Below are 23,900 nucleotides of genomic sequence, written 5' to 3'. Positions count from 1 at the left end.
GTAGTGGGTAGATGTGCTGGTGGTGGAAAGTGAACAGCTGTACATGAGCAATGCTATTGCTTAAAATCAGAACACTAAACAACTCCCACTGTGGGAAACGACTCTTGGCTGAGTGGAATGGTAGATCTGGCATCAATCCTAAATTGACAGAGTCAGAGTTATACTTACTTTAGGCCTCTCACTCAGATCTCAAATGCAATCATGAATATGGAAAGTAACTGGAGGCTTCAAAATGAGTAGCATTTATACTTTACTAAAGGAACTAACCATTCTGAATCCCTGTGCCCACGCTTCCAGTGCCTGAGAGAAAAGTGGTCTTTGGTTGAACAAATGGAGGTCCCCAGCAGTGACACATCCCCATGTTTCCTTCACACCAAATTCTCTGTTCCCCTTCAATGAGAAAACATTCCACAGTGTTGTCCTTCAACATCCCGTGATAATGAATGAACATGATGTGTGGGTAGATTATTAAGGCTCCCCAGACCATAAGATGGAAATTGAAAGAAACCACCACAGTGTCTCAATGCATGAGATGGAGAAGCATCAACTAAATGGACACAACCGTGGTTTGAACTAAGACAAGTGAAAAATCTATCCTGAAGAATTCAAAGGCAAAATGATTGGGAAATGAAGGGTTTTCATTATTTAATTTGCTGTAGAAAAAGCCACAAGAGAGGCAGCAAAGGACATCTTAATTTACTCCCCACCATGGTGGGGCCAGGAAGAACCTCTTTGCTGGACAGAACCCACAGGGCTTAGATGCAACCTTCCTTGTATTTCAGCATGGTATGAAACACAAGGTAAGAAACGGACAGGAAGCCACACCAGCAAGAAGAATGTTGCCAAACAATTACATCTTATTTATTAGGAAAATGTCTGGTGGACAGGGAAGAAAGAGGGAAGAGAAAAAATAAGGTTGGTGTTCATGGATTTTGGGAATCTAGGACTCAAGGACAGGCCCAGTAGCCTGCTTAGAGGATAGAGCAGAAATGAGGAAATGATCTATTTCCTTAACACATCTCATCCAACCTACTGAACCAAAGCTGTCATGTTACTTGGTCCCATAAAAACACAGGAATGTAATTGTTTTGGAAAACCATTTTGAGTTGCTAAAATGTTTCTATATTGGGATTTTTGTGGATGTTATAAAAGAAAAATCATGGTGTCAGAAAAGGATTTTTAAATGTTGAGCCAAAAAAAAAAAAAAAAAAACTTACCACCCAGATGACATTCGATGTTTTAATTCTACTGATTTCTATCTGAAAAACCATTTTTAATTCCTGATGATGAGCAAGGTTCTGGACACTCCACTGTAAATGCAAACACTGATGTGTAGAATTGATAAAAACTTTCAGGGATTCAGGGGCCCATGGCAAAGGTTCAGACAAGACTGAAAGACCAAAAACAAGATATGAAATAACATTTAATAGGAACACAACTGAATAGTCACAGATAATAAACTGGTCAATATCACCACTGTTTAGTTTTGGAAAATAATGCTCACATGTGCGTCTTAGAATTAGACATCTTGGAAGTCTGCAAGGAAATTCAGAAATCACTTGGTAGATAAATTAAGGCCTAAATAAGTGAAATGACTTGCTCAACAATACACTGTGTATTGTTGTTATTAATAAATTGATAAACAGTAAAATAAAACAAAAGGATACTTTATTGGATGATCTAACTGGTTTAGAAATTTCTAGTAAGGCTATATAAAGATGACTCTTGCCTATAAACTTCATATTTCTGGAAATCGAAAATGAGTTTTCTGCTTAAAAGTCAATATTTCATAGTTTACTAAATAACTATAAAGTGGGAGCATACCCTATCTCTAGACATGATTGCTAATATCTCAATGCACTAAACTTAAAAGACCTCTGGCGAGAATTTACTGAAGTCTGTGGATGAGACCAGCAAGGCACTTAGTGTGAAATAAAATAATTGTGATGATGTTCTTAGCTCAAGGAAGGACCCCAGCTGGAGAGACACAGGGACTCAGAATAGGTAAATCCATAGAGGGATAAAGAAAATTGGTGATTGCTGGGGGCTGAGGAGAGGAACAATTGGGAGGAAGTGCTTCATGATTACAGGGTTTCCTTTTGGGGTGATAAAAATGCTTTGGAAGTACACAGAAGTGCTGGTTGCATATTCTGAATATACCAAATGTCATTGATTTGTTCATTTTAATCATAAAATGATTAATTTTATGTTATGTGAATTTCCCCTCAATAAAAATTTTTTTTACATATACGTGATCATGATCAAAATGTTCAAATGATACAGAAACTGAGAACCCATCATCCTACCAACTCATTCTCTCTCCATTGCCAAGTTTAAATCACATGTTTTTCTCGACGTTTTCCATACACTTAAAAAAAAAAAAAAACAGGGGCGCCTGGGCGGCTCAGTTGGTTAAGCGACTGCCTTTGGCTCAGGTCATGATCATGGAGTCCCGGGATCGAGTCCCGCATCGGGCTCCCTGCTCAGCAGGGAGTCTGCTTCTCCCTCTGACCCTCCCCCGTCTCATGCTCTCTCTCTCTATCTCATTCTCTCTCTCAAATAAATAAATAAAAAATCTTAAAAAAAAAACAAAACACTAGACTGTGCATTCCATTTTATATTTTTTAAAGTACTTAGGTTATTTTTAAGAAAGCTATAAAGGGAAGTAAAACTATAATGTTACTACTCATTATTTCTGGATGGCGAGGCTGAGTTTTTTTATACTTTTTTAAACTTTTATACTTTTCTTATACTTTTCTGTATTTTGTAAATGTTCTTCAGAAACAATGCATTATTTTCAGAACCCTATGATATGCTAGATTTTATAAGAAATAGTCTTCTAAGATACCTGGTGCACTCCACTGTGATGATACTTCAAAATGCATAATTTAGTTTTCGGGGTCAATTTGCACCAAAAGGCTGAGGACCAGTTATTTTTCCAGTTTTATTTCCCACTGAAACTTAATCAATTGGCATACTGAGTCCTGTTTTTTTTGTTCTTTGTTTTGTTTTTTTTTTTGGCATTCTGATTCTTAATGCGCTTTGGCAGAGTGAATCATTTATCAGACACCATTCATACAAAGTTAAATGAAGTTGGAATTTCTGAACACTCAAAGCCCAAAACATGGTAGTCACTTTCTATTATTATTTGGTTAGAGATTTTTCTTCTCCTTTGTGAATAAAATTTCTCAACTCTTTGGTTAAAGACAATAGCCATTATTCATCCTCTCCTTAAACCAGTCAGGAGGTTTGGGTGAGTCTTCCAAGCCTAAGATGTAAGTTAACTAAAGGAGGTTTAGGGAAATGTAAAGTTAACTAAAAGGAGGTTTAGGGAAATGAAAGAGCAGATCCTTTATGGAATAGGAGGAAATGTTTTTAATAACTAATAAGAACCAATAGCACAGAGAAGGCCAAGTGCCTGCAAAATCATCCCGGCTCTCCTTGCCCTCATTCCATTTTGTCTAGATAGTAATTTGATGCTGTCGGTCTCACACTCTAGATGAAAAACTTCCTGGAGGGCAGAGGCTGAGGCAGAGACAACTTTGAAAGGACTCTTGTCCCCAGCACTTGGCACAACCACTTCCCCACAGCAGATGTTGACCTCAAATTACACGGACCCAGGATCTCCACAAGTTCTCAAGAACACGACAAGCAATAGCTCACTAACATCTCTCCTCATCCTTCGCATTCTCTTCTCCCCAGGGCTGCTTTTCTAAGCTCTGTTTGAGCACTGATCACAGCGTGTTGTAATAACCTGGTCTGGGTTTGTCTCCCGGAGGACTGTGAGCTAAACAAGGGTGAAACCAAGTCCAATAACACACCTGTCACAGTGTAGACACCCAGTGACTGCTTGCTAAATGAATGAGTCAACTACCAGAATCGACTTTATTTCTGGAAGCTCGGGAAAGCTACCGTGTGATGCTTTAGGTAAAAGAGGAATTCTATATTGACGTATGCTATCAGCGAGTGTTGAGTGACTCAGGTAGTTGGGAGAGACATCACTCAGAAATAATCTGGTCAAAAGCAAAGGACTTCCTTTGAGGACTTCCTTGGGAAATAGTGAGAAATGTCAAGGTAAAGTCAGAGAGATTAAGGGACCTCACAGATTCAAAGTCCAACCCCATCAGTTTTCAGATGAGGAAACGGAGTTTAAAAAAAAGGAAGTGACTTTCCCAAGTGCACACTACCAGACCAGAACCCCGGGTTCTTGGCCCTGGCCCAGCTCTCTTTTTATAGGGAGGAGTGGGTGATCAGACAGCCCGGGGTTTAATCACAGACTCTCTTCCCACTTCCCTCACCCAGGCTCTCTGTCGGGCCCCAACACTACTTAAAAAAATAAACCGCAGTTCATTTATAAGTTGGGACATCACACAGCCATTAAATAGAAGGTTATTTCTAAAAGAACATTTGAGATCAAAGGTAAAAACCTTCGCCATATGTTGTATTGTTTTAAAAAGTATATATTAAAGTATACATACTAAAATATGCATACTTCACCTGCATATAGTTTTATATTTACATATTATAGTATAATTTCCCAGTATATATATTTACACTATATACAACATACATACTTTAAACTATAGTTTAATAGGTACATATACAGTATAAATATTCCCAGTATATATAGTATACTTCCACTTCTATAAAAAAATCTGCCTATTTACATCTCTGTCTTGGTCTGCATGTACTTACACAAGAAAACGGAAGAAAACACAACCAAATGCTATAGTCACGATCTCTGACGAAAGCAGTTATGAGCCCAGTGCTAACTGAAAGTGAGTCTGGACTCTGTCTCATTGGTCGGGAGAAGCCAGGACATCTGAATCTGAGTCTCAGCCCTGAGCCTGGGTGGGTCATCAGGTGAGGGGCCCACTCTTCTGAGTGGAGGTTTAGCAGGTATTTGGCAGATACAGCAAACATTGAGACAAGAAATCCAAGTGGTGTGAGGACAAAGACAGGATTACTTGGCAAAGCAGCCATGCTTAGCTGAGAAAACTGGAAGCAAAAACAAAGACTGGTAGAGAGAGAAGCAGGTAATGAATGTCTGATCTAAATAAAAGAAGCTGAATGGGTACATTCTTCACTGGAACTTCTGAGAACAGAGTGTCTTGTACGTAGAAGGTACACAGTCAATCAATCGTCATTGGGTCAGATAATGAGACTTTACTAGGGAAGTGAGCTGTGCTAAAAGCTTGGCAGTAATACCTAGGGTCTTCTGGAGAGCCTGGAGCTGGGGGAATGGGTCTGAGAATCAGGGGCTCTAGCTGGACCTAACCTTCCTATGGTACGGACCACCCCCTCAGCCCAGCTGGGTCACGTTTAGCAAGTAAGATAGATAGGGTGGGGGGTACACATACTACAGATGAGAAGTCCTAATTTCCATCTTTCAGCTCCAGATTATGGAAGGTTATCAACAAACTACAAATTTTAAGAAGCCAAAAAAGTAGCATCATCTCATGTGCCCGGAACCTAAAAGAAACAGACCCAGACTTAAAGAACACCAGGCAGAGAACTGAGCTATTAACAGAACAAAATCTCCTTTTTATTTCCAAGTATCTTTTCACAGAGTTTTAAGGGGAGCAGAAAAATTCTATGGGTATTTCTTGTAAACATCACTTTCACGAATCCATGGAAAGGAATTGTGAGAAGAATTATGAGAGCATATGCCCACACTCTCTGTTACAAAGGAAGTACAGCAAAGAATCAACACAGAATGAGGAAAATGTAAAGCTTTGTTAAACACAGGTGAGAGCAACACAAACTTTATAAACCAATAGACTCCAGCCTGAGTACCTTCAAACTGGTTCAAAGTAATACACAAAGTCATTATAAACATTTTACAACTGTTCTTATTGACACTATTTACAAAGATGACTTATTGAAAAATACCCTCACTGGGAGAGTAGCTAAGTGACAAATACTATTTCTTTTTCCCATAAACCACATTTCAGTACTTGGCATATTGTCTTAGAGCAAATCGCTTCTCAATGAATGTCGTTGAAGGACATCACAACTTGTTCAAACCTAGTGGCCAACTCTGGTCTGGTATTCCTCAACCCTACACGGCAAGATGCAGACCGAACTCCTCTGGAGACGGCCACTCACAACATATCTACCACGAAGTTCTGCGGGATTAGATCCACTCACGGGTGCCCTGATGACCAGGGCACTGGCCAGGAAATGAGAGCTAAGGTGTGGCTTTATTACAATGAGCTATCAAGAAGTCAAAACTAAGGAAGCCATTGCTACTCACCAATTCCAAGTAATTTCCAAAGAAAAGACTTGTGCAACTTTCCTCCCAGAGCACCAATCACCTTGTTTTTTTTCCTCTGTGTGATTTTTTTTCTTTACTGTTCTTCCCACTACTCACCTTCACTCTGGTAAGTTCTCAAGGAGAGCAATGCCAAGAGGAATGTTGTCTGAAAGACTGAAAAGAGAGCCATAGGTTCTGGATTTCTGAAAAAGATAAATTACACAGAAGGAACATTTTATTTAATTTTAGCTCTGAGCAGGTGTCTTTGACCCCATTGTGGCAGACAATGGTATTAAGGGCTCCCATTCTTCTCTCCTTCTTCTTCGTCCCCCCCTGCCTCCCAAACTAAGAGTATATCTCCCTGCTCCAGGTGACTTGCAGAGGCAGAAGCCATGGTGTACCCACTTGGAGCCTAGGCCTCAAAGGACCCTGTATAATTCTGCTTGCTCCTTTGTGTTTCCACCTTTGGCATGAAAAGAGCATTTCTGGGCTACCCTCCAGGAGGAAAAGGAGCAACAGGGGAGGCAGCACTGAGTCACCATGGCTGCCCCCCTGGGGGCAGCCTAGGTCAGCCAGCAGCCGGCCAAGAGCGCCCAATACCAGATGTGGGAGCCATGAATGCCCACTGCTGCGTGCTGCAGAGGCCGTGGGGCAACAGAGAAGTGGCCTACCAATTTCTTCAAACCAAGCGAAGGTTGGTAAAGAAAGATAAAGCAAAGAAACAGAAGTGAAACATAAAAAAGTGGACCATGGTCTCAGAAGAGATAAATCTGAATGAATTACTTATAGAGGAGTCACCCTCACTCTTCCGTCTCCCTCATTAAAATTTCACCGAGGAAAACCCAGCACATTCCACCTAAAGAGTTAGGCAGTGTTTCATTGTTCAAGATAATTTCCGGTTTTCCTCACTTTAGAGGAGGGTTGTAAACGGCAGGTCAAAGAGCTTCACTGATTCATCGGGGTTTTTGGCCACAGGACAATCTGAGGGCACAAAGAGTGAACCTAGATGACCTCAAGGAGGCTAATTCGTTCTTAATTTAATACTAAGTATGTTAGTCAAGGGAAGCCCTGAGTTTCACTTTTCTACTTCAAAGTCTGACTCATCCCATTGACAGGCAATGAAACCATTCAGAGCCCATTTTGCCTCTGTCCAGCCACCCGGACTTCATCAAAAGCCAGAAATTCAGTGAACCAGATCATCCCTTTTCACTGCCCACCACTAACTGGGAACAACAGTGAAGACAGAAAAAGAATACACCCAGCCATTAAATTATCCTGCGGTAGTCAAATCTGCTTACACACGGGCCCAACTGCCAGCAGAAGCAAAAGTCTGCAAACGACCTTTTACTCATAGCCCTTTAAGCCTGCTTTCCACTACTTCCATTTTTGCCAAACAGGCCCCTCATACCTCTCTAAAATCTCTACTTACAACTTCAGATAGGCTCCTATTACAACGAAATATCGAAGCCAGGGAGAAAATGAATTCAAGAGAAAATCGTTTCTGCTCAGAACCAAAGGCAAGGCAAAGGAAATGCCAACATGAAGGGGGTGACTCTCAGCGTGCAAGTGAGCCGTCCTTCCAATCCTAGTCTGTGGGTACAGGATCCTATCCTAACACCGACTTATCTTGAGGAGCGCAAGGTGCCTCTCTGTAAGGAAATCTCATCCTGTAAATTGAAAAGCAGATGACTTGGGGAGTGATGTAGGGGGCCTCGTGTTCTCTGTAGGAAAGGGCTACTTAAAATGTTTTTCAAATTTTGGAGTTTAAGTAAATCTCACATGTCGCAAACTTTAAACAAATGTATGGGGACAGAGAAACTTAAAACTACAAGTTAGAAGCCACCTATGAATTAAGGGTAACCAGAAATTAAAGAATAAAAGTTGTCACGTAACAAAATCGAAAAATAGGAGTCTTTACAAAGGACTTGTTTCTATGGTCTGGGGATCACAGGAGAGTCCCTGAGGAGCATCGGGACAGTCTTGTCTGGAAGTCCCAACCTTCCCCACCTCCTCCCACTCAGCAGGTTGTGAATCTGAAGAGGTTAGCTTCAGAATGAGTCAGCAGCTGGAAGAACGTTCTGGAGACACGCGTGTCAGCCTTTGGGAAATGCTGCATGAACAGTTCTCCTGATGACCCCGAGCCTGATGCCTTGGGAAGAACACAGCCACCAAGGGCTCTGAGCCAGCTGCTTCCAAGGCCCAGGAGACTGACCGCACCGCCCCTCCCCTGTAAATGGGCCTCTCGTTACCCCGCGCCCTATTCTGAGGGTACCAGCTCTTTGCTGGTGAGCTCCCCACGAGCACACTGAAGGACCTGGGGGTGAGGGGGCAAGTTGCGCCAAGGCCCCGAGGCAAAGCGGGAGAGTGCGGGGCTTATTCAAGGAACAACAGGAACTGGTGCTGCAGGGGGCAAGGAGGTGATGGCACTGGAAGTGGGAGCAGTGGTGGAATTCAGGAGAGATCTGACAGAGCCGGCAGGACGTGACATGGGGTGGCAGACGAAGCCATCACAGATGGCCCCCAAAATGGCCTGAGCCCTTGGCAGAATGGAAATTGCCCTTCAGAGGAAAGTAGAAGAACAGACGTCGTGGGCTCTAGCGAGGGCTAGACTGTTTGCAGCAAGCTCAATTTGAGATGCTGATTTGATGTCCAAGGGAGCTAGCGAGCCGGACACACACTTGGGAGTCCCTGGGAGGGGTCCTGGGAGGGGTTTAAATCAGCCTGGCTGCATACACAGAGCCTTTAAACCGCAGGCAACACGGGGCGCCTGGGCGGCTCAGTCGGTTACGCGTCTGCCTTCGGCTCAGGTCGTGGTCCCAGGGTCCTGGGATCGAGTCCCGCATCGGGCTCCCTGCTCAGCGGGGAGTCGGCTTCTCCCTCTGACCCTCCCCCCCACCATGCGCTCGCTCTCTCAAATAAATAAATAAAATCTTAAAAAAAAATAAATAAGCCGCAGGGACCAGATGATGGCCTGGAGAGGCAGCGCAGACAGATGCGCGGGGTCCGCGGCCGAGACTGCGCCCCGCTCTGCAAATCCATGACATTCAGGACCAGGCTAGGCTTTCCTACAGCACCTGGAGGACAAGGGCCGAGTGCCGGAGGCGCTGTGAGCTCTTTCGGCCCGGTCTCCCAGGGAACTTAGGGGCTCCAAGCGGGGGCCGCTCTTCCTCCACAGCTCGGCCACCGCGCCCTCTCCCTCTGTCGTCAGGCTCTCTCTCCACAGCTGTCCCTAACGAGCATCGCCACTTCCGCGGTCCAGTAGGAAAAGGAAGGCAGGGGAGGATGAAGTGGCAGGATTCAGAAAGGCAAAACTACCTTCCCGCCTCGCCCACACTTCCCAGTCCTAAGCCCAACTCGGTTCTTTATTTCTATTTTTCAGATCTCCATCATTCCCAACCGGACGACGAGCTGCTTGAGGACAGGCCTGGATCTCAGTCCCCTCTGTCCATCACCGTCCCAGCACATAGTTGCTACCCAGTTAAGTATCTCGTAAATGAATAAAAATTTGTACCAAATTTTCTCACATTCTTTCTTCTTCGCTTTCAATTTTATTTTATTAAATAGATTCCTTTTCAGGCCCTTCCACTTTTTCTGTTGCCAAATACTGCCTAATTCATAGTGTTTCATTGACATGTCTTCTCTGGGGAGAAAAAGGGAGGCGAGAAAAGAAAAATTACCCACTCATTTTGTGGAACTTCCCATTCAGATCTCATCTCTGTGCCAAACGAAGACACAGTCGAATGTCCCTCGGTGCAAACACCACACGCACGACCAAAGACAACCTTTGCCACGGGTATAAGCCTGCCCTTCTTCACTAGCACTTCTCGTTCCGTCACTCCTAAAATATTTATTCCTGGGCAGTTTCCTCACCAGAAATAACCCCCTTGAGAAGCAACATGACCGGTCATTTGCTTCCCAAGAACATGGGTGTGTTGCCAGACGTTGCAGAATTGGCTAGGTGCCTCATGACATCATATGCAAATACTAGCTTAAAGAAAGAAGCTGTTCATCCGGGGACGTGTGCTGGGGTGTGTGCTCCCTGTGTGAGACTTCTGTGTGGCAGTGCAAAGGTCTGCATGTTCCCCACATTTCCCAGACCCATCTATTTTTATTTGTTTTTTATGAGCACTGCTATTTGTCTTTGGGGGCCCTTCCTGCCATTATAGCCTGGGATGGACCACCTGTTGGGCTTCACTCCAATCCACCACCCCCTTCCTCCTAAAGGAAGGTTCAAGCACACCTCCCCCTCTGTCTAAAACTACCCGGGTAAGTGCTTCTACCAGTTTTCTAAGGTCATCCCTTATTTCTGGGGCTGAATTGGCTTATGCACAGCTCACTTTCTTTTTCTTAAGCAGTATTCAGTTAAAGATTCCCGGACCTTGTGACTCCAGCTAGCATTTAAGCTGAGTCTCTCAGTGGTCAGGGAAACCAAAGAAAGGAAGAGAAAACCTCGATCTGAGGAATACTCTGGACCCAAAGAATATGTAGGAATTTAGTATATGCTAACAATAATATGGGGCGCCTGGGTGGCTCAGTCGTTAAGCGTCTGCCTTCGACTTAGGTCATGATCCCAGGGTCCTGGGATGCAGCCCCGCATCGGGCTCCCTGTTCCGCGGGAAGCCTGCTTCTCCTTTTTCCACTCCCCCTGCTTGTGTTCCCTCTCTCGCAATGTCTCTCTCTGTCAAATAAATAAACAAAATCTTTAAAAAAATAATATTTCAAATCACTGGAGAAGAGACAGATTATTCCCTGGAACAATAACCTGGACATTTGTGGGAAAAGGAAGCCATAATAGTCAAGTTCCCCGGGGTTCTGATGTTAAGACTGCTGAGGGTCAAATCACTACTCTGGCACTTAATAATCTTATCAACATGGACAAGGCACTTTACCCACTTAGGCTTCAGTTTCTTTTCCTGTAAAATGAGAATAAAGAACCTACCTCATAGGACTGGCATGAGGATTAAATGAGATTATGAGAACCTATACCTAGAAAATCCAATTATTGTTAATTTTTATCATTATTGCTATTGCCCAACTCCCCTCAACAAAATAAATTCCAGATGAACAAAGGTATAAATACAAGTAAAAGGATCATTAAAATTACTAGAATATTTGTATAATCTGTTTTAGCATGATATGAAACCTAGAAGCAATAAAGATCGTACAACGATTAAATGAACATTGCAAAAATTTTAGTGCTATAATTGGCCCAAAAAGAAACTGGGAACAATAGTTTCAATACTTATGGCAAAGGGTTACTATCCCCTAAAATACAAAGAGCTCTTAGAAATTAGAAATCAATCAAAAACAGATAAGCAACCCCATAGAAAACCCGGCAGATGATATGAATATGTAATTCACAAAAAAGGAAATATCAGTAACCAGAAGGGAATAAGGAAAAACTAGACAATATCACTAATAATTAAATAAATGTAAATTATAATAGTAGTTTGTATGTCTGCATGTGTGTCTATGTGGTGTCCAACTGGCAAAGCCTAAAAAGGTTTTATCGCCTAGCACTGATAAGAGTTTGAAGAAGCAAGCATTGTTACTCACTCATGGTCGAAAAGCACAACTTTATCAAGGTCAAAAAGCACGACTTTTTCAAGATCATCTGGCAATACCTATTAAAATTTCAGGGTGCATTCCCTTTGATCCAGAAATCCTACTTCTGGAATTTTGTCCTATAGATAATACACTCATATATGTGTGTCCATACACAAAAATTATGTATTTTAAAGAATATTCATTGTAGTATTATTAATATTTAGGGAAAATGAAAACAATCCAAATATCTTGAAAAAGAATCTGAAAATTTAATTACGGTGCATTTCCACAAAGGAAAACTATGAGACGGTCAAAAGGATGAAACACATCTATGGGCTGCTGTGGAAGAATATCCAAAAAATACGGAGTGAAAAAGCAAGTTGCAGAACAGCATATGCACACAAACACCTCTGGGAGAGAAGTGTGCAACCGTGCAACTGAGAACTGTGCAACCGTGCCACTTAGTACTCTCTTTAGAAGGATCTGCTGCAGGAACGTAGCTGCCTGACAGCTTCCACTGCACATCCACACCCGAGCCCATGGTCCCTGCAGGCTGCTCCCAGCCAAAGATCAAACCAAACCTTTTCTGCCCAATATGGGACTCCTCTAATAGGCACCATTTGATTGAAGTCTCCCCATTGGCTTGGGCAAAACATTCTCAGAACTGCATTGCAGATGGAAGCTCTTCTTTCCCAGTCTTCCCTCTTCCCTGTCACCTTGCATTGGGTTTGCCTCCTCCGGCTCCCTTGTCCGTTCATCCTTCCCCAGGGCTTTCTCCCCAAATCTCTTGCATATCTATTTCTGCCTTGCTGTCTTCTACTTCAAGGATCCAAACTGGCCCCAAAAGACACACCCAACTACAAACTCTTATAAATGTAGAGCTGGGATGGGATAAAGGAGGTGAGCAGGATGAGGGAAATTACAGTTAACTCTCTCATGTTATGTAATTCTGCAACATATAGAGTTCTTTAAAACATGTGTGTGTTTTACATACATTTACGAATGCAAGTAGTTGCAATTCCATTATTTTCATATTTGAACCATATACCCCAACAGGGCTAAACTAGCTGACAGTATTTTGTGATTCAAATCCAACCCAAAGCTGTCCAACAGGCCTAAAAAACGGGTGGAATTTTTTAGGTACTGGATCAGCCTATGAGCACGTCATGTGTGTCTGTACAAAAATGTGATCTCTCAGGTCCTGAGAGAATACAGGCACTTGAAAACTGCATTTTCAGGGGCTCTGGGTGGCTCCGTTAGTTAAGTATCCAACTCTTGGTTTTGGCTCATGTCATGATCTCAGGGTCATGAGATTGAGTCCCAGTCAGGCTCTGCACTAGGCGTGGAGCCTGCTTAAGATTCCCTCCCTTTCCCTCTCCCTCTGCTAATCCCCCCCCCCAAAAAAAGCATTTTCAAATACAGAAAGTAATCAATGTCCTGGGTAGAAAAACATACTGCCATTCCCTTCTGATAGACCAGCACACTAAGGTATGTGAAGCTACCTTGTTCAAAGTCCCCCATTGGGAAGCCTGGGAGTAGAAAGAGGTGAGCAAGAGATCACATGAGGTGTGAAACATTTACTCATGATGGCACAACTTCTGCTCATTTACCACTTCTTAAGAGTTGGCACACACTGTGTTCTCACACAGTGGGACCGGATTCCACGTTTTCTAAGGGTTCTTCTTATCTTACCTTTTCCCAAGTGTTCCTTATGCCTTACATTTTTCTATTTGGTAAGACACTTGAAATTATGGCTTTTCTTTTAGTCAGCTTTAGATTTTATACTCCGACTGGATAGATTTTATGTGGCTGGCTTCATCTTAAAACAAGTTTTAAATAATCCAGAGAGTTAGTTGCCTCAATGATTTCAGATCTAAGACTAGAACTTTGGTATCATTTTTAGTGCTCTCACTAACCCTCTTTCGTCTGAAGAGAAGGAGGAGGAGGAGGAGAAGAAAGAGGAGAGGAGAGGAAACAACACAACTATAATTTAGTTCTTTAGCATGTAATATTAAAAGAAAGCACTTTACAAGTCCTGTCAACCACATTTAATCCAACAGGAAGTGGTATCACTAGCAGCATGATTTAAATACCAGAGAAAGACTATAGACACTCAAAGTGTGGATGAAGACATCACCCAAGAGATTGCCAGAAATGCAAAATCTGAGATCACACCTTTGATCTACTGAACAAAAATTTGCATTTAAACAAGATCCGCAGGTGATTTCATAGGCTCACTGAAGTTTGAGAAGCACTACTATATTTGATATCTATTACATATTTTTGTCTCCTAGGATACTATTGATACATAAAGGAAAGATCTACCAATTCCTTCTATGACGAGGTGTACTGCAGAGGCCATAGTCAGATATGAAAATAAATATGAAAATGATCCTAGCTAGCACAAATTGGATGCTAACTCTCTGCTGGGGGCTTTGCGATGCAATTTACATGAATTTGTTAATTGAGTCCTCACAAGAGTCTTATGGAAGAAATTCTATTATTATAGAATTTCTAATATATAGAATTCTAATATATAGAATTCTATTATTATAGAATGCACATAGATGAGGAAATGAAGGCTAAGAAGTTTAAAAGTGACTTTGACGTAGGTTGACATGGTTAATCCAGAACTTGAAACCAGGTGAGTCATTCCCCAAAGCACAGCACTTTTCTATCTCACACTGCTTCCTCCATCCTTGGAGCTCATACCACAATGGACTTTAAGGCACAAAGAATTTTTGACAATTATAAACCCAAGAAATCCTGGGGCACCTGGGTGGCTCAGTCGTTAAGTGTCTGCCTTCAGCTCAGGTCATGATCCCGGGGTCCTGGGATCGAGCCCCGCATTAGGCTCCCTACTCCGCAGGAAGCCTGCTTCTCCCTCCCACTCCCCCTGCTTGTGTTCCTTCTCTTGCTGTCTCTCTCTGTCAAATAAATAAATAAAATCTTAAAAATAAAATAAAATAAAATAAACCCAAGAAATCCTAACAAAAATTCCAACAGGATTTTTCAAAATTTGACAAACAATTCGTAAAGCTTATACAAAAGAGAAAATGTACGAGAATCATTTCTAAAAGAATTTTTTGGGAAAAAAAACAAATATATATGACTAGATATAAAAACAAAGCTGTAGCATTTAACACAGGGTGGTACTGGGCTAAGAAGAGACAAAACAGATCAATGGAACCGAACAGAGTCCTGAAATAGACTCTTGTATGAATAGGAATTTATTTTACTATAAAAACAGAATTTCAAGTGAGTTGGAAAAAAGACGGATACTTAAAGAAATGGTGTTGGATGAACTGCCTAAAACTTTAGAAAGAAATTAAGTTACATCCTTACCTTTTACTTCATACAAAAATCTGGTACTGTAAAGAGCTAACCATACACATCAAAACAATAAAAGTATTAGAAGAAAATAAGATAATTTTCAAAATAATTTTTAGGTGCAAAAGATCTCCCTAAGCCAGATGAAGCACAAAAATCATAAGATTGCAGGGCACCTGGGTGGCTCATCAGTTAAGCGACCAACCCTTGGTTTCGGCTCAGGTCATGATCTCAGGGTCATGAGATTGAGCCCCGTGGAGGGCTCTGAGCTCAGCGCAGCGTCTGACTTGAGATACTCTCCCTCCCTCTCTGTCCCTCCCACTGCTCGCTCGAGCTCTCTCTCTCTAAAGTAAAAATAAATAAATAAAATCTTGTAAAAAAATCATAAGATTGCAGAGTTGGTTACACAAATATTTAAAACGTCTGTGAAGCAAAAGATAGTTTAAAACAAAAGCATTATGAATGGATAAGCAAAATGTGGTATATGCATACAATGGAATATTATTCATTTTTAAAAAGGAAAAAAGTTCTGACACCAGCTACAACCTGGATGGTCTTGAGGACATTTTGCTAAGTGAAATAAGTCAGTCACAAAACGAAAAGTGCTATATGATTCATCCATTCAGGAGGCACCTGGGGTAGTCAAATTCAGAGAGACAGAAAGTACAATGCCAGCTGCCAGGGGCTAGGGCCCGGGGGGAATGGGGAGTTATGTTGAATGGGCACAGAGTGTCAGTTTTACAAGATGGAAAGAGTTCTAGAGACGAATGTTGGCAATGGGTGCACAATACTATGAGTGTATTTAAAACACTGACCTGTATACTTAAAAATGATTAAAATGGCAAATTTTATATTATGTATTTTACCACAAAAAAAATTGGTGGGAAAAAAAAGAACATCATACTAGAAGAAATATTTAAATCATCTACAACACACAAAGGATTAAGATCCTGAACAGGTACAGAGCTTCTGCAATAAACAGGAATCAGAAAAAGCAAGTCAATAGAAAGACGAGCAAAAGACAGGAACAGGTAATTCACAGAAGACACGCATGACCCATAAACATTAAGAGACATTAAATTGCAGTAGTAATCAGCAAAATGCAAATTAAAATGCCATATTGGGTTTCACTCATTTACCAGATTTGAAAATTTAAATAAACAAAAAAGATAATGGCTGATGGGAAGGATGACAGAAACAGATTCTCATGCACTGATTTTAAATTAGGACTGGGGTGGGCAGTGTTATGATTTGAAGGATTCAAGTGGAAAAATGGACCAACCCTTTGACCCTAGAACTCTATTTCACAGAAATACTCAGGCCAACACACAAAGATGAATGCACAGTCTTTCCTGAAGTCCTGTTGCCAATGCTGACTAATTTTAAACCACCCAAATGTCCAATAAGGGAAAAAAATGGATAAATTATATTTCTAATTTAGAATAACATGTAGCCTTTAACAAAAGGGTTTGTACTGACATGGGAAAATCTCTAAGACTTGGAAAATGAAAAAGTAAGCTGCACAATGTATAGTAAGATCTCATTTATATATATTAAGATATATGTATGGATACATTATTATGCAAATGCATAGAAAACAAAATAAAATCTCAGAATGCTATTTACCAAACTTCATCCTTCCTCTTCTGAGTGGGAGTAGGAGTGACCATGGTAGGTTCTACACTTCATTCTATATGCTTCTCTATTTTTCTGAATGAGAACATATTCAGTTATTATTTGTATTATTTTTAAAACATAAAAATGAAATTCAGACAACCTGGAATAAATAAATGCTGAAAAACCAGTACGCCTGACCCTTGAACAACGTGGGTTAAACTGCACAGGTCCACTTATACACGGATTTTTTTCAATAAATGCAATATGGAACTGTAAGTGTCTTTTCTCTTCCTTATGATGTTCTTAATAACATCTCCCATTCTCTCTAGCTTACTTCATTGTAAACACAGAGTATATCATACATATAACATACAAAATGTGTTCATCAACTGTTTGTGTTATCAGTAAGGCTTCTGGTCAGCGGTAGATTACTAGTAGTTAAGTTTTGGGGGAGACCAAAGTTACACGCGGGGTTTTAGGCACCCCAACCCCACGTTGCTCCGGCGCCAACTGGAGAACTAAAATGAGAAGGGGAGGAAGACTGTGAATCCAATGACAGCTGCTGGGGAAGCAACGCTCACCTTATGTAACTACAAAGAAGCCTGCTTGGAGGGAGGCATATTTCTCACAATATTGTATGTGTTTTATTTTTCCCCATTTCACTTTTTTTTTTTTTGAAATCAAGGAGAGTTTCCCTCTCCAGGGAAAGGAGGGCCAGGTCTCACTGTTCCTGTAAGTGAGCAAGAGGACACTCGCTCGGATTTCCTTCGAAGGGAGCCAACAATGCCCCAGCCCAGTTCCCACGAGGAAAACATAGCCCTCCCTCTTATGGAAGTTTATTACCACTGATCTCTCTTTCAAAACCATCGTCGTTTTCCTGACTTGGTTCCTTTTTCAGGACAAAAGGGTTACAAGGAACATCAGAGAGTCTGGTACACCTCCACGCACTACCTGTGTAGGTGCTCCTGGTCTTTCAGGTTAAAGAAAGGGCTAGAAGGAAGAGACCCAGTGTGTAAGAAAGTATTTTCCCCCACGTGGCCTGAGTCCTGTTGGACACTGTCAAGCTGGCCTTTGATACAAAAACGCTCAGACACATTTGCTGGGACAACAAGAGGCAGAACTGCGACAAAGATGTAAGTCACCAGGAGGCAAGTTACAGCTGCGAATTAACTTTGTCCAGCAATCAAATATCAAGTGGTGAGCTCGCCACTATTGGCTTCTAATACTTCTGAATGCCACCAGGGCAGACACAAACTGAGCATGACCTGAAGATTCTAGATAGGTAAGTGGGAGTCCAGTGCTTTAAAAAGATAGATTCTGAGGCGCAGCTCAGTCTGGGGCCCTTCAGTCCCAAGGGTGTCTGAGTGCAGTTTAAAGCAGCCCAGGAGAGAGACAAAGGAGGGCAGTAATGGAGCACCACTTCCAGGACCACTCCAAAGAGGGTCCTAGAGTTGGAAGGCACAGCATAGTGCTTATAAGCAGAAGCCTGAGCCAATTCCTGACTCTCACCTGTTTGCTGTGTGACCACAGACAAGTTACTGAACTTCTCTAGGCCCTGGTATCCTCACTGATGAAAGGAGAATGACAAAACTACTACCTAGCTCACTGGTGAAGCTTATGTGAGCTGGCATGTGTAAAGTACTTAGAACAGCACCTGGGCCACAGCTAAGTGTGAACCATCATTATTCGGCGCAAGGCTGACCAGAGGAGTAACTCCAGCCTAGTCCCAAAGTCAGCGTTAGACACAGGCACAATACCCCAAGCTTCTTTCCTTCCAGCTCAAATCAAATATACCACACTCACTCCGATCGCATCCTCTACAGTGACCCCCACATTTACCCCTCTTGAGTTGGAGCATAAGCTTATTCACAGAGTGTCTTCCAGCCTGTCGGTTACCAAGTGGCCTTGCTCAGTGGCACCCAAACGCGCGCTTCCCACCACGGGGCAGGCAGGCAGGATGCATGCGGGCAGGCACGGACGAGCTGAGGAAGGACAGGCCCAGGAGTATCAATAAAAGACTCACGGTGTCAGGGGCAAAGCCCTGGGCCACGCGGCGTTTTCGGAATCACCGCGGCCCGCTCTACGGTTTTGGAAAGTTCCTGAACCGCTCTATGCGGGTGAGGGGTGGGGCGCTTGCATTTCCAAGTCTCCCGCTGCTCAACAGGCCAGCTCGGTGCTCCTTCCATTCTCGTGGCAGAGGAGACTAGGTGCCTGCCCGCAGCACCGCGCCACCGGGATCTCCAGGCTGCACCCCGGTGTGAGCGCCGCCCACTTCCAGGTGTAAACACAGACGGGAAGGAAGGACATCACGGACAGCGCGCAGCGGAGGCAATGTTAGGGGGGCGTTCAGGGGGCGCGGGGGTGGTTGGGGACAATTAACTCCCGTGGCGATGTGTTGGGAGAGAGGCAAAAGTGGGTTACTTGGGAATTTTAACTCAATAAACATCCCCGACTACTGAGAAAGAAGCGACGGGACCGTGAACTTCCCGCCGGGTACAAACGCCGCGGCGGGCCCGGCAGCGTGCGCTCTGGAAAGAATTAACTCTTTCAGCGTTACTCGCCGGGCGGGTCGGCCGGCCAGAGGCGGGGACCCCTCCGAACACCGTCCCGGAGCAGGTCGAACCGCGAGCCAAAGCAAACGCGGAGCAGAGGCGGCGCCGGGCAGGGCAGGCGGGCGGCCGTGCGCCGCGCCGCGTCCGGCCGGGCAGACACCGGAAAGGGGCTACAGAGCTGTGGGATCCCTCCGGGCGCCGCGCCAGGGCCGCGCGCGGGGAAAAGCTGGCGGGTCGCGGGGAAAGCTGCGGCGGAGCGCGGAAGAGGGCGGGCGGGCGGCCGGGGTACTCACCCCGCGCGGGCGGGCGGAGGGCTCCGCGGGCCGGGCCGGGTCCTGGGCGGCGCGGGGCCGCGGGTGCGGACGCCGGTGTGGACGTGCAGGGGCGGCCCCGCGCCCAGGCTATGAATCAGCTGCGGGGCGAGCGCCGAGGGGCGGGCATTACGGGAAAACCGCGGGGGAGGGCAGAGGGCTGAGGACTTTTGCAATTTCCCGTCCTGCTGCGCACTCTTGGCACTCCTGGGACCCACAGGAATTCTCCCCCTTTGAGTCCCCGGGGGGAAGCGGCTGGGACCTCGCGGGAGGCGGACGACACCCCGCGGAGGTGCGGCCCCGGGCTTGGCGGTCGGACGGGCGGGGAGCGGTGGGAAAGGAAGTGGGAGAGGCCTGGAAAGGAAAAGTGGAACCGAAGTCTCTGCGGGGCCGAGGGAAGCTTCGCGCGCCAGCCTCTCCTGCCAGGGCTAGCGGGCCCCGAGGCGGCGGGACGCTGAGGGCAGCCGCGGGACCCAGGAGCTGCGGTGACCGCGCGCGGCCACTTGTTATCCCAAGCGAGAGACAGAACCCTGGGCTCCCTGGCAGAAAATCTTCCGGGCAGGAGACAAGCGCTCCTGCCAAACTTCGGACTGTGTGTCCATTAGGCGGCCAGAGCAGTTAAAAGGTGTTTGAACAGTTCAAAGACCCTGGTTCTCGCTCCTATCTAGAAACGCTTCCGTCTGACACTTTCATCTGTAGCAACAGTCCTAAAGCATTTGTTTCACAAAAGAGTCATGTAGGCTACTACTTGCCTTTCCTCTCAAAAAATGCCATCCAGTCTTTGAAACTCGTATTTCAAATACAGAGCCTTTGAAATACGTATTGGCGCCTCTTTATAATTACGTGTTGGACTATGGAGGGCCCTGTGGACTTGAGCTGGAATGGAGACCATCCTAATACTGCTCTGTTGGGGGAAGTCATGGAAAAGACATGACCTCCAGTTGACCCTTGAGCTGCACCTGGACAATCTGAGGCTCCTCACCCCTTCCCCTGTCCTTGGAAAGTGGGTTCTGCTTGCCCGTTGGGCTCCCAGGGGCTGCTCCACGGTCATAGCCTTGAGGTAGTGTCCTAGTGTTGAGAACACCTACAGGGTATACCTGAGCAAGCCTAGTTCAGGCCTCTGCATCAACTTGTAAGGTTTGGCAGAGGGATGCAGGGATGCGCTCACCTTGTTGGCACTGAAGATGAGCCTCCTCCCTAAGTTCCCTTTGCTTATTAAAACTGCACCTACCACCCCGGAGTGGCCAGTGTCTCTCTTAGGTCGCTCCCTGCCCTCCAAGTACTGGCCAGTTTCAGATTTCAGGTGGGAAACTCCCAAGAGAGTGGAGGACAGATAGGGGCCAGAGAAGAGAGGGTGGTGTTCTGGTGTCTGGAGGACTGGGATGCCTGATAGTTTGGAGGATTATTCATGGAGCTTTGCTAGACCTGTTCTGGTCCGGTTTGGGGACCCTGGACAGTATCATGAAAGCCAAGCACTGTAGGAGGGGAAGGAACCCAGGAGTGATTAAGAAGGATTGCTCGTGAATCATATCCTATCTTAGAATCACTTCTTGAATTGACCGAATGGCTCAAAATATGTCAGAATCAGCCCAAATGTTACTTCTGGGTTGTGCAGTTTTTCTCCTTCCAGTGTCACCCCAGGGAGAGAATTTTGTTTTAGGCCTCGATACATTTACTACCTAATGGTGCCACAAAGACCATGGTACAGTGTAAATATTTGGTGAAAATGAAGAGAAGGTACTTTTGTCTAAAGAAACGTATGGTCCTTTGCCACACCTCATTACTTCCAGAGTTTTAAAGTGTCCATTAGTTTAGCCATCTGCTCGGCTATGGAAACTACCAGGCCAGATCCCAAAGGGTTGGAAAAGCTTTCTGATTCTATGTTTTAGTGAGTGAAAAAAAATTTTAATTTCTTCTTTATAGAAACAGTTCTGGGGGATGTGTCTCAGAGCAGATGTGATGCCAAATTAAAAAATATTGAGTGTGAAGAATTTTTACAAAGTGAGTCTTAACTTACTTTGAGCTCCTACTACAATGGAAGGAAGCGAAGTTGCAAAAAATTCCATGCTGTTGGTTCCAACCTTGGGAACGCCTGCTGTGACTTTCAAAACTGACCCCATGCTGGGAGGGAAGGAAAGACCAAAGAAAGAGGCAGACCACTCCAGATTGGTACGGGTCAGGTTTAATAAGCAAGGGAGCTCACATACAAGGCTTGTCTTGGGCAGCTGCAAGATGAATAGATCTCTGCCCCTGCCGGCCAGAATCTTGAGAGTTTCTGTAGAAGCCTTACCTGGGTTCAGTCAGCGTAGAGTCCAGATGGTCTCAATAACACATTATTCTGTTAAGGTAGTGTCCTTGCAGTGGTTCCACTGTGGGCAGAACATACATTCCAAGGACAGAGAAGGTGGTGAGGAACCTCTGCTTCCCCAGGTCCAATTCATAGGTCAATGGGAGGTCATGTCCTCTCAATGACCTCCTCCAACAGGTGCCCACATACAATTTCTTTATTTTGTGTGCCATTCTAATAGCTTAAATTTATCCCTCTTTCTAAAGTCTAGTAGCTATAGCACCTGTAAGTTTGTGATTCTACTCGGTTGAATGATGTCCTCCAAAAATTCATGTCGAGCCAGAACCTCAGAATATGACCCTATTTGGAAATATGTTTGTAGATTTAATCAAGTTAAGGTGAGGTCCACTATATTAATCCAATGGCTGCTGTCTTTATAGGAAGAGGGAAATTTGGACGCACACACCCAGGAAGAATGCTGTCTGAATACTGAGGCAGAGATTGGAGTTATCCTGCCTCAAGCCAAAGAATGCCAAGAATTGCTGGCCACCCACAGAAGCCAGGAGCAAGGTGCAGAACAGATTCTCCCTCTGAGCCCCTAATGTTGCAGGATCGCAGGGTTCTCGCTGGAGTCGAAGAATGAATCTCACGGACACGAAAGAGTGAAGTGAAGTGAACTTCTATTAAGTGAAGGTGAGAATAGAAAGGAAAGGAAAAAAGCTCTCTAGAGTGAGAGGGGTCCCGAATGGGTTGCCACTGTGGGCTTTTACTGACAGTCTTTTATTGAGAACTGACCAGGAAGCCTGTGGCCTTGAGATTCTTGTGCCGTCTTGCTTTGAGCAAAGACTATAGATAGCATCCCTAATGGCTTACTTTTTCTTTGAGGTCTGATCATTTTCTGTGGTTACAATGTAGTTGCCAACAAACAAACAAAAAAACCCCGCTAACATCCAGAGCCAGCTGGTCTGGTTTGTTACCTGTCTCTCTCTCTTTTTAAGATATATTTTTTAAAGACTTTATTTATTTATTTGACAGAGAGAGAAAGCGCATGAGTAGGGGGAGAGGCAGAAGCAGGCTCCCCGCTGAGCAGGGAGTCCGATGCGGGGCTCCATCCAAGACACCCCACCCTGCAAGATCATGACGTGAGCCAAAGGCAGACGTGTAACAAACTGAGCCACCCAGGCGCCCCTGTTCACTTATCTCTTGTTCCGCTCTATCTTAGCCTCTCTGCCAGCCAGGAATAGTTTCAGAGCCTAGTCAGGGGCCTCCTGTCTCGCCCTGCCTGTACTTAACCCTTTCTTTACTCAATAAGAAGGAGTTCACCCTGCCAACACCTTGACTTCAGACTTCTGGGCTCTAGAACGATGAGAGAACAAAATTTTTTAAGCCACCAAATTTGTGGTAATTTATTATAGCAGCCCTAGCAAACTGATACATAAGCATGCATGACATACGTATTCTGAAGGTTAGTTTTAAAAATTAGCCCAAAAATAGCTGAAATGAAAAAGACAAAGATACCAGAGGCATTAAGCTAAGAGGGGAAATACCTTTCCTTGTTTAGCATTCACAAGATTATGTTGGGAAAATGCATATTCATTCTGCTCCATTTGACCGTCCTGCCCACTGTTCTCTCTTCCTTTTGAATTCAGTAGCACAACTCTTGCCACTAACCCCCTTTCCCTGACTTTCTTCCCCATCACCTTCTTGGCCTTCTTGTTCTCCGTTAGACGTTGCTGTGTCCAGGGCTCCATCCTTGATATTCTTCTCTGAATCCACGGTCTCCTGGATGAACATATCCATGCTCCTGAATTCAGTGATCACTTGTGCACTGATGACCCCGAATCTTCCTTTGATTGCAGTTATTTCATCTGAATTCCAGGCTACCTTATTTGTACATCAAAATCAATATGTCCAAGTTCAAACACTTCACTTTCCCCCATGTGATTCTTTTATATTAAGTGAATGGCCCAGACTTTAATTTAGACACCTAATCAAAAGAC

At 44.2% G+C, this 23,900-nt stretch overlaps 1 protein-coding gene and 1 long non-coding RNA gene across 5 annotated transcripts in view; one reads left to right on the top strand and one right to left on the bottom strand.

Annotated features, from left to right (window-relative positions):
- Positions 1-19,737, bottom strand: part of OSMR (oncostatin M receptor) — a 49,682-nt gene extending 29,945 nt beyond the window's left edge. Inside the window, exons 1-3 of one of the 4 annotated variants that reach the window (XM_081826039.1) lie at positions 19,596-19,737; positions 6,374-6,459; positions 1,218-1,390 (exon numbers count right to left, since the gene is read on the bottom strand). In XM_081826039.1, coding sequence (XP_081682165.1) covers positions 1,218-1,390; positions 6,374-6,446 — 246 coding nt within the window. In that variant the 5' untranslated portion in view covers positions 6,447-6,459; positions 19,596-19,737. Of the gene's footprint in view, positions 1-1,217; positions 1,391-6,373; positions 6,460-18,773; positions 18,916-19,595 lie in introns of those variants that run through there. The other 3 variants (XM_081826037.1, XM_081826038.1, XM_081826040.1) reach the window with 3 other exon arrangements.
- Positions 18,930-23,900, top strand: part of LOC115944066 (uncharacterized) — a 114,195-nt gene continuing 109,224 nt past the window's right edge. The window contains exons 1-2 of the long non-coding RNA XR_014146888.1: positions 18,930-19,083; positions 22,341-22,593. This is a non-coding gene — a long non-coding RNA (uncharacterized LOC115944066). The remainder of the gene's footprint in view (positions 19,084-22,340; positions 22,594-23,900) is intronic.

This window comes from Leptonychotes weddellii, chromosome 7 (assembly GCF_054177405.1).
Source record: "Leptonychotes weddellii isolate Sample4059 chromosome 7, ASM5417740v2, whole genome shotgun sequence".
Lineage (NCBI taxonomy): Eukaryota > Metazoa > Chordata > Mammalia > Carnivora > Phocidae > Leptonychotes > Leptonychotes weddellii.
Note: the sequence above shows the minus strand (reverse complement) of the source record. Positions and strands in the feature narration are given on the sequence as shown.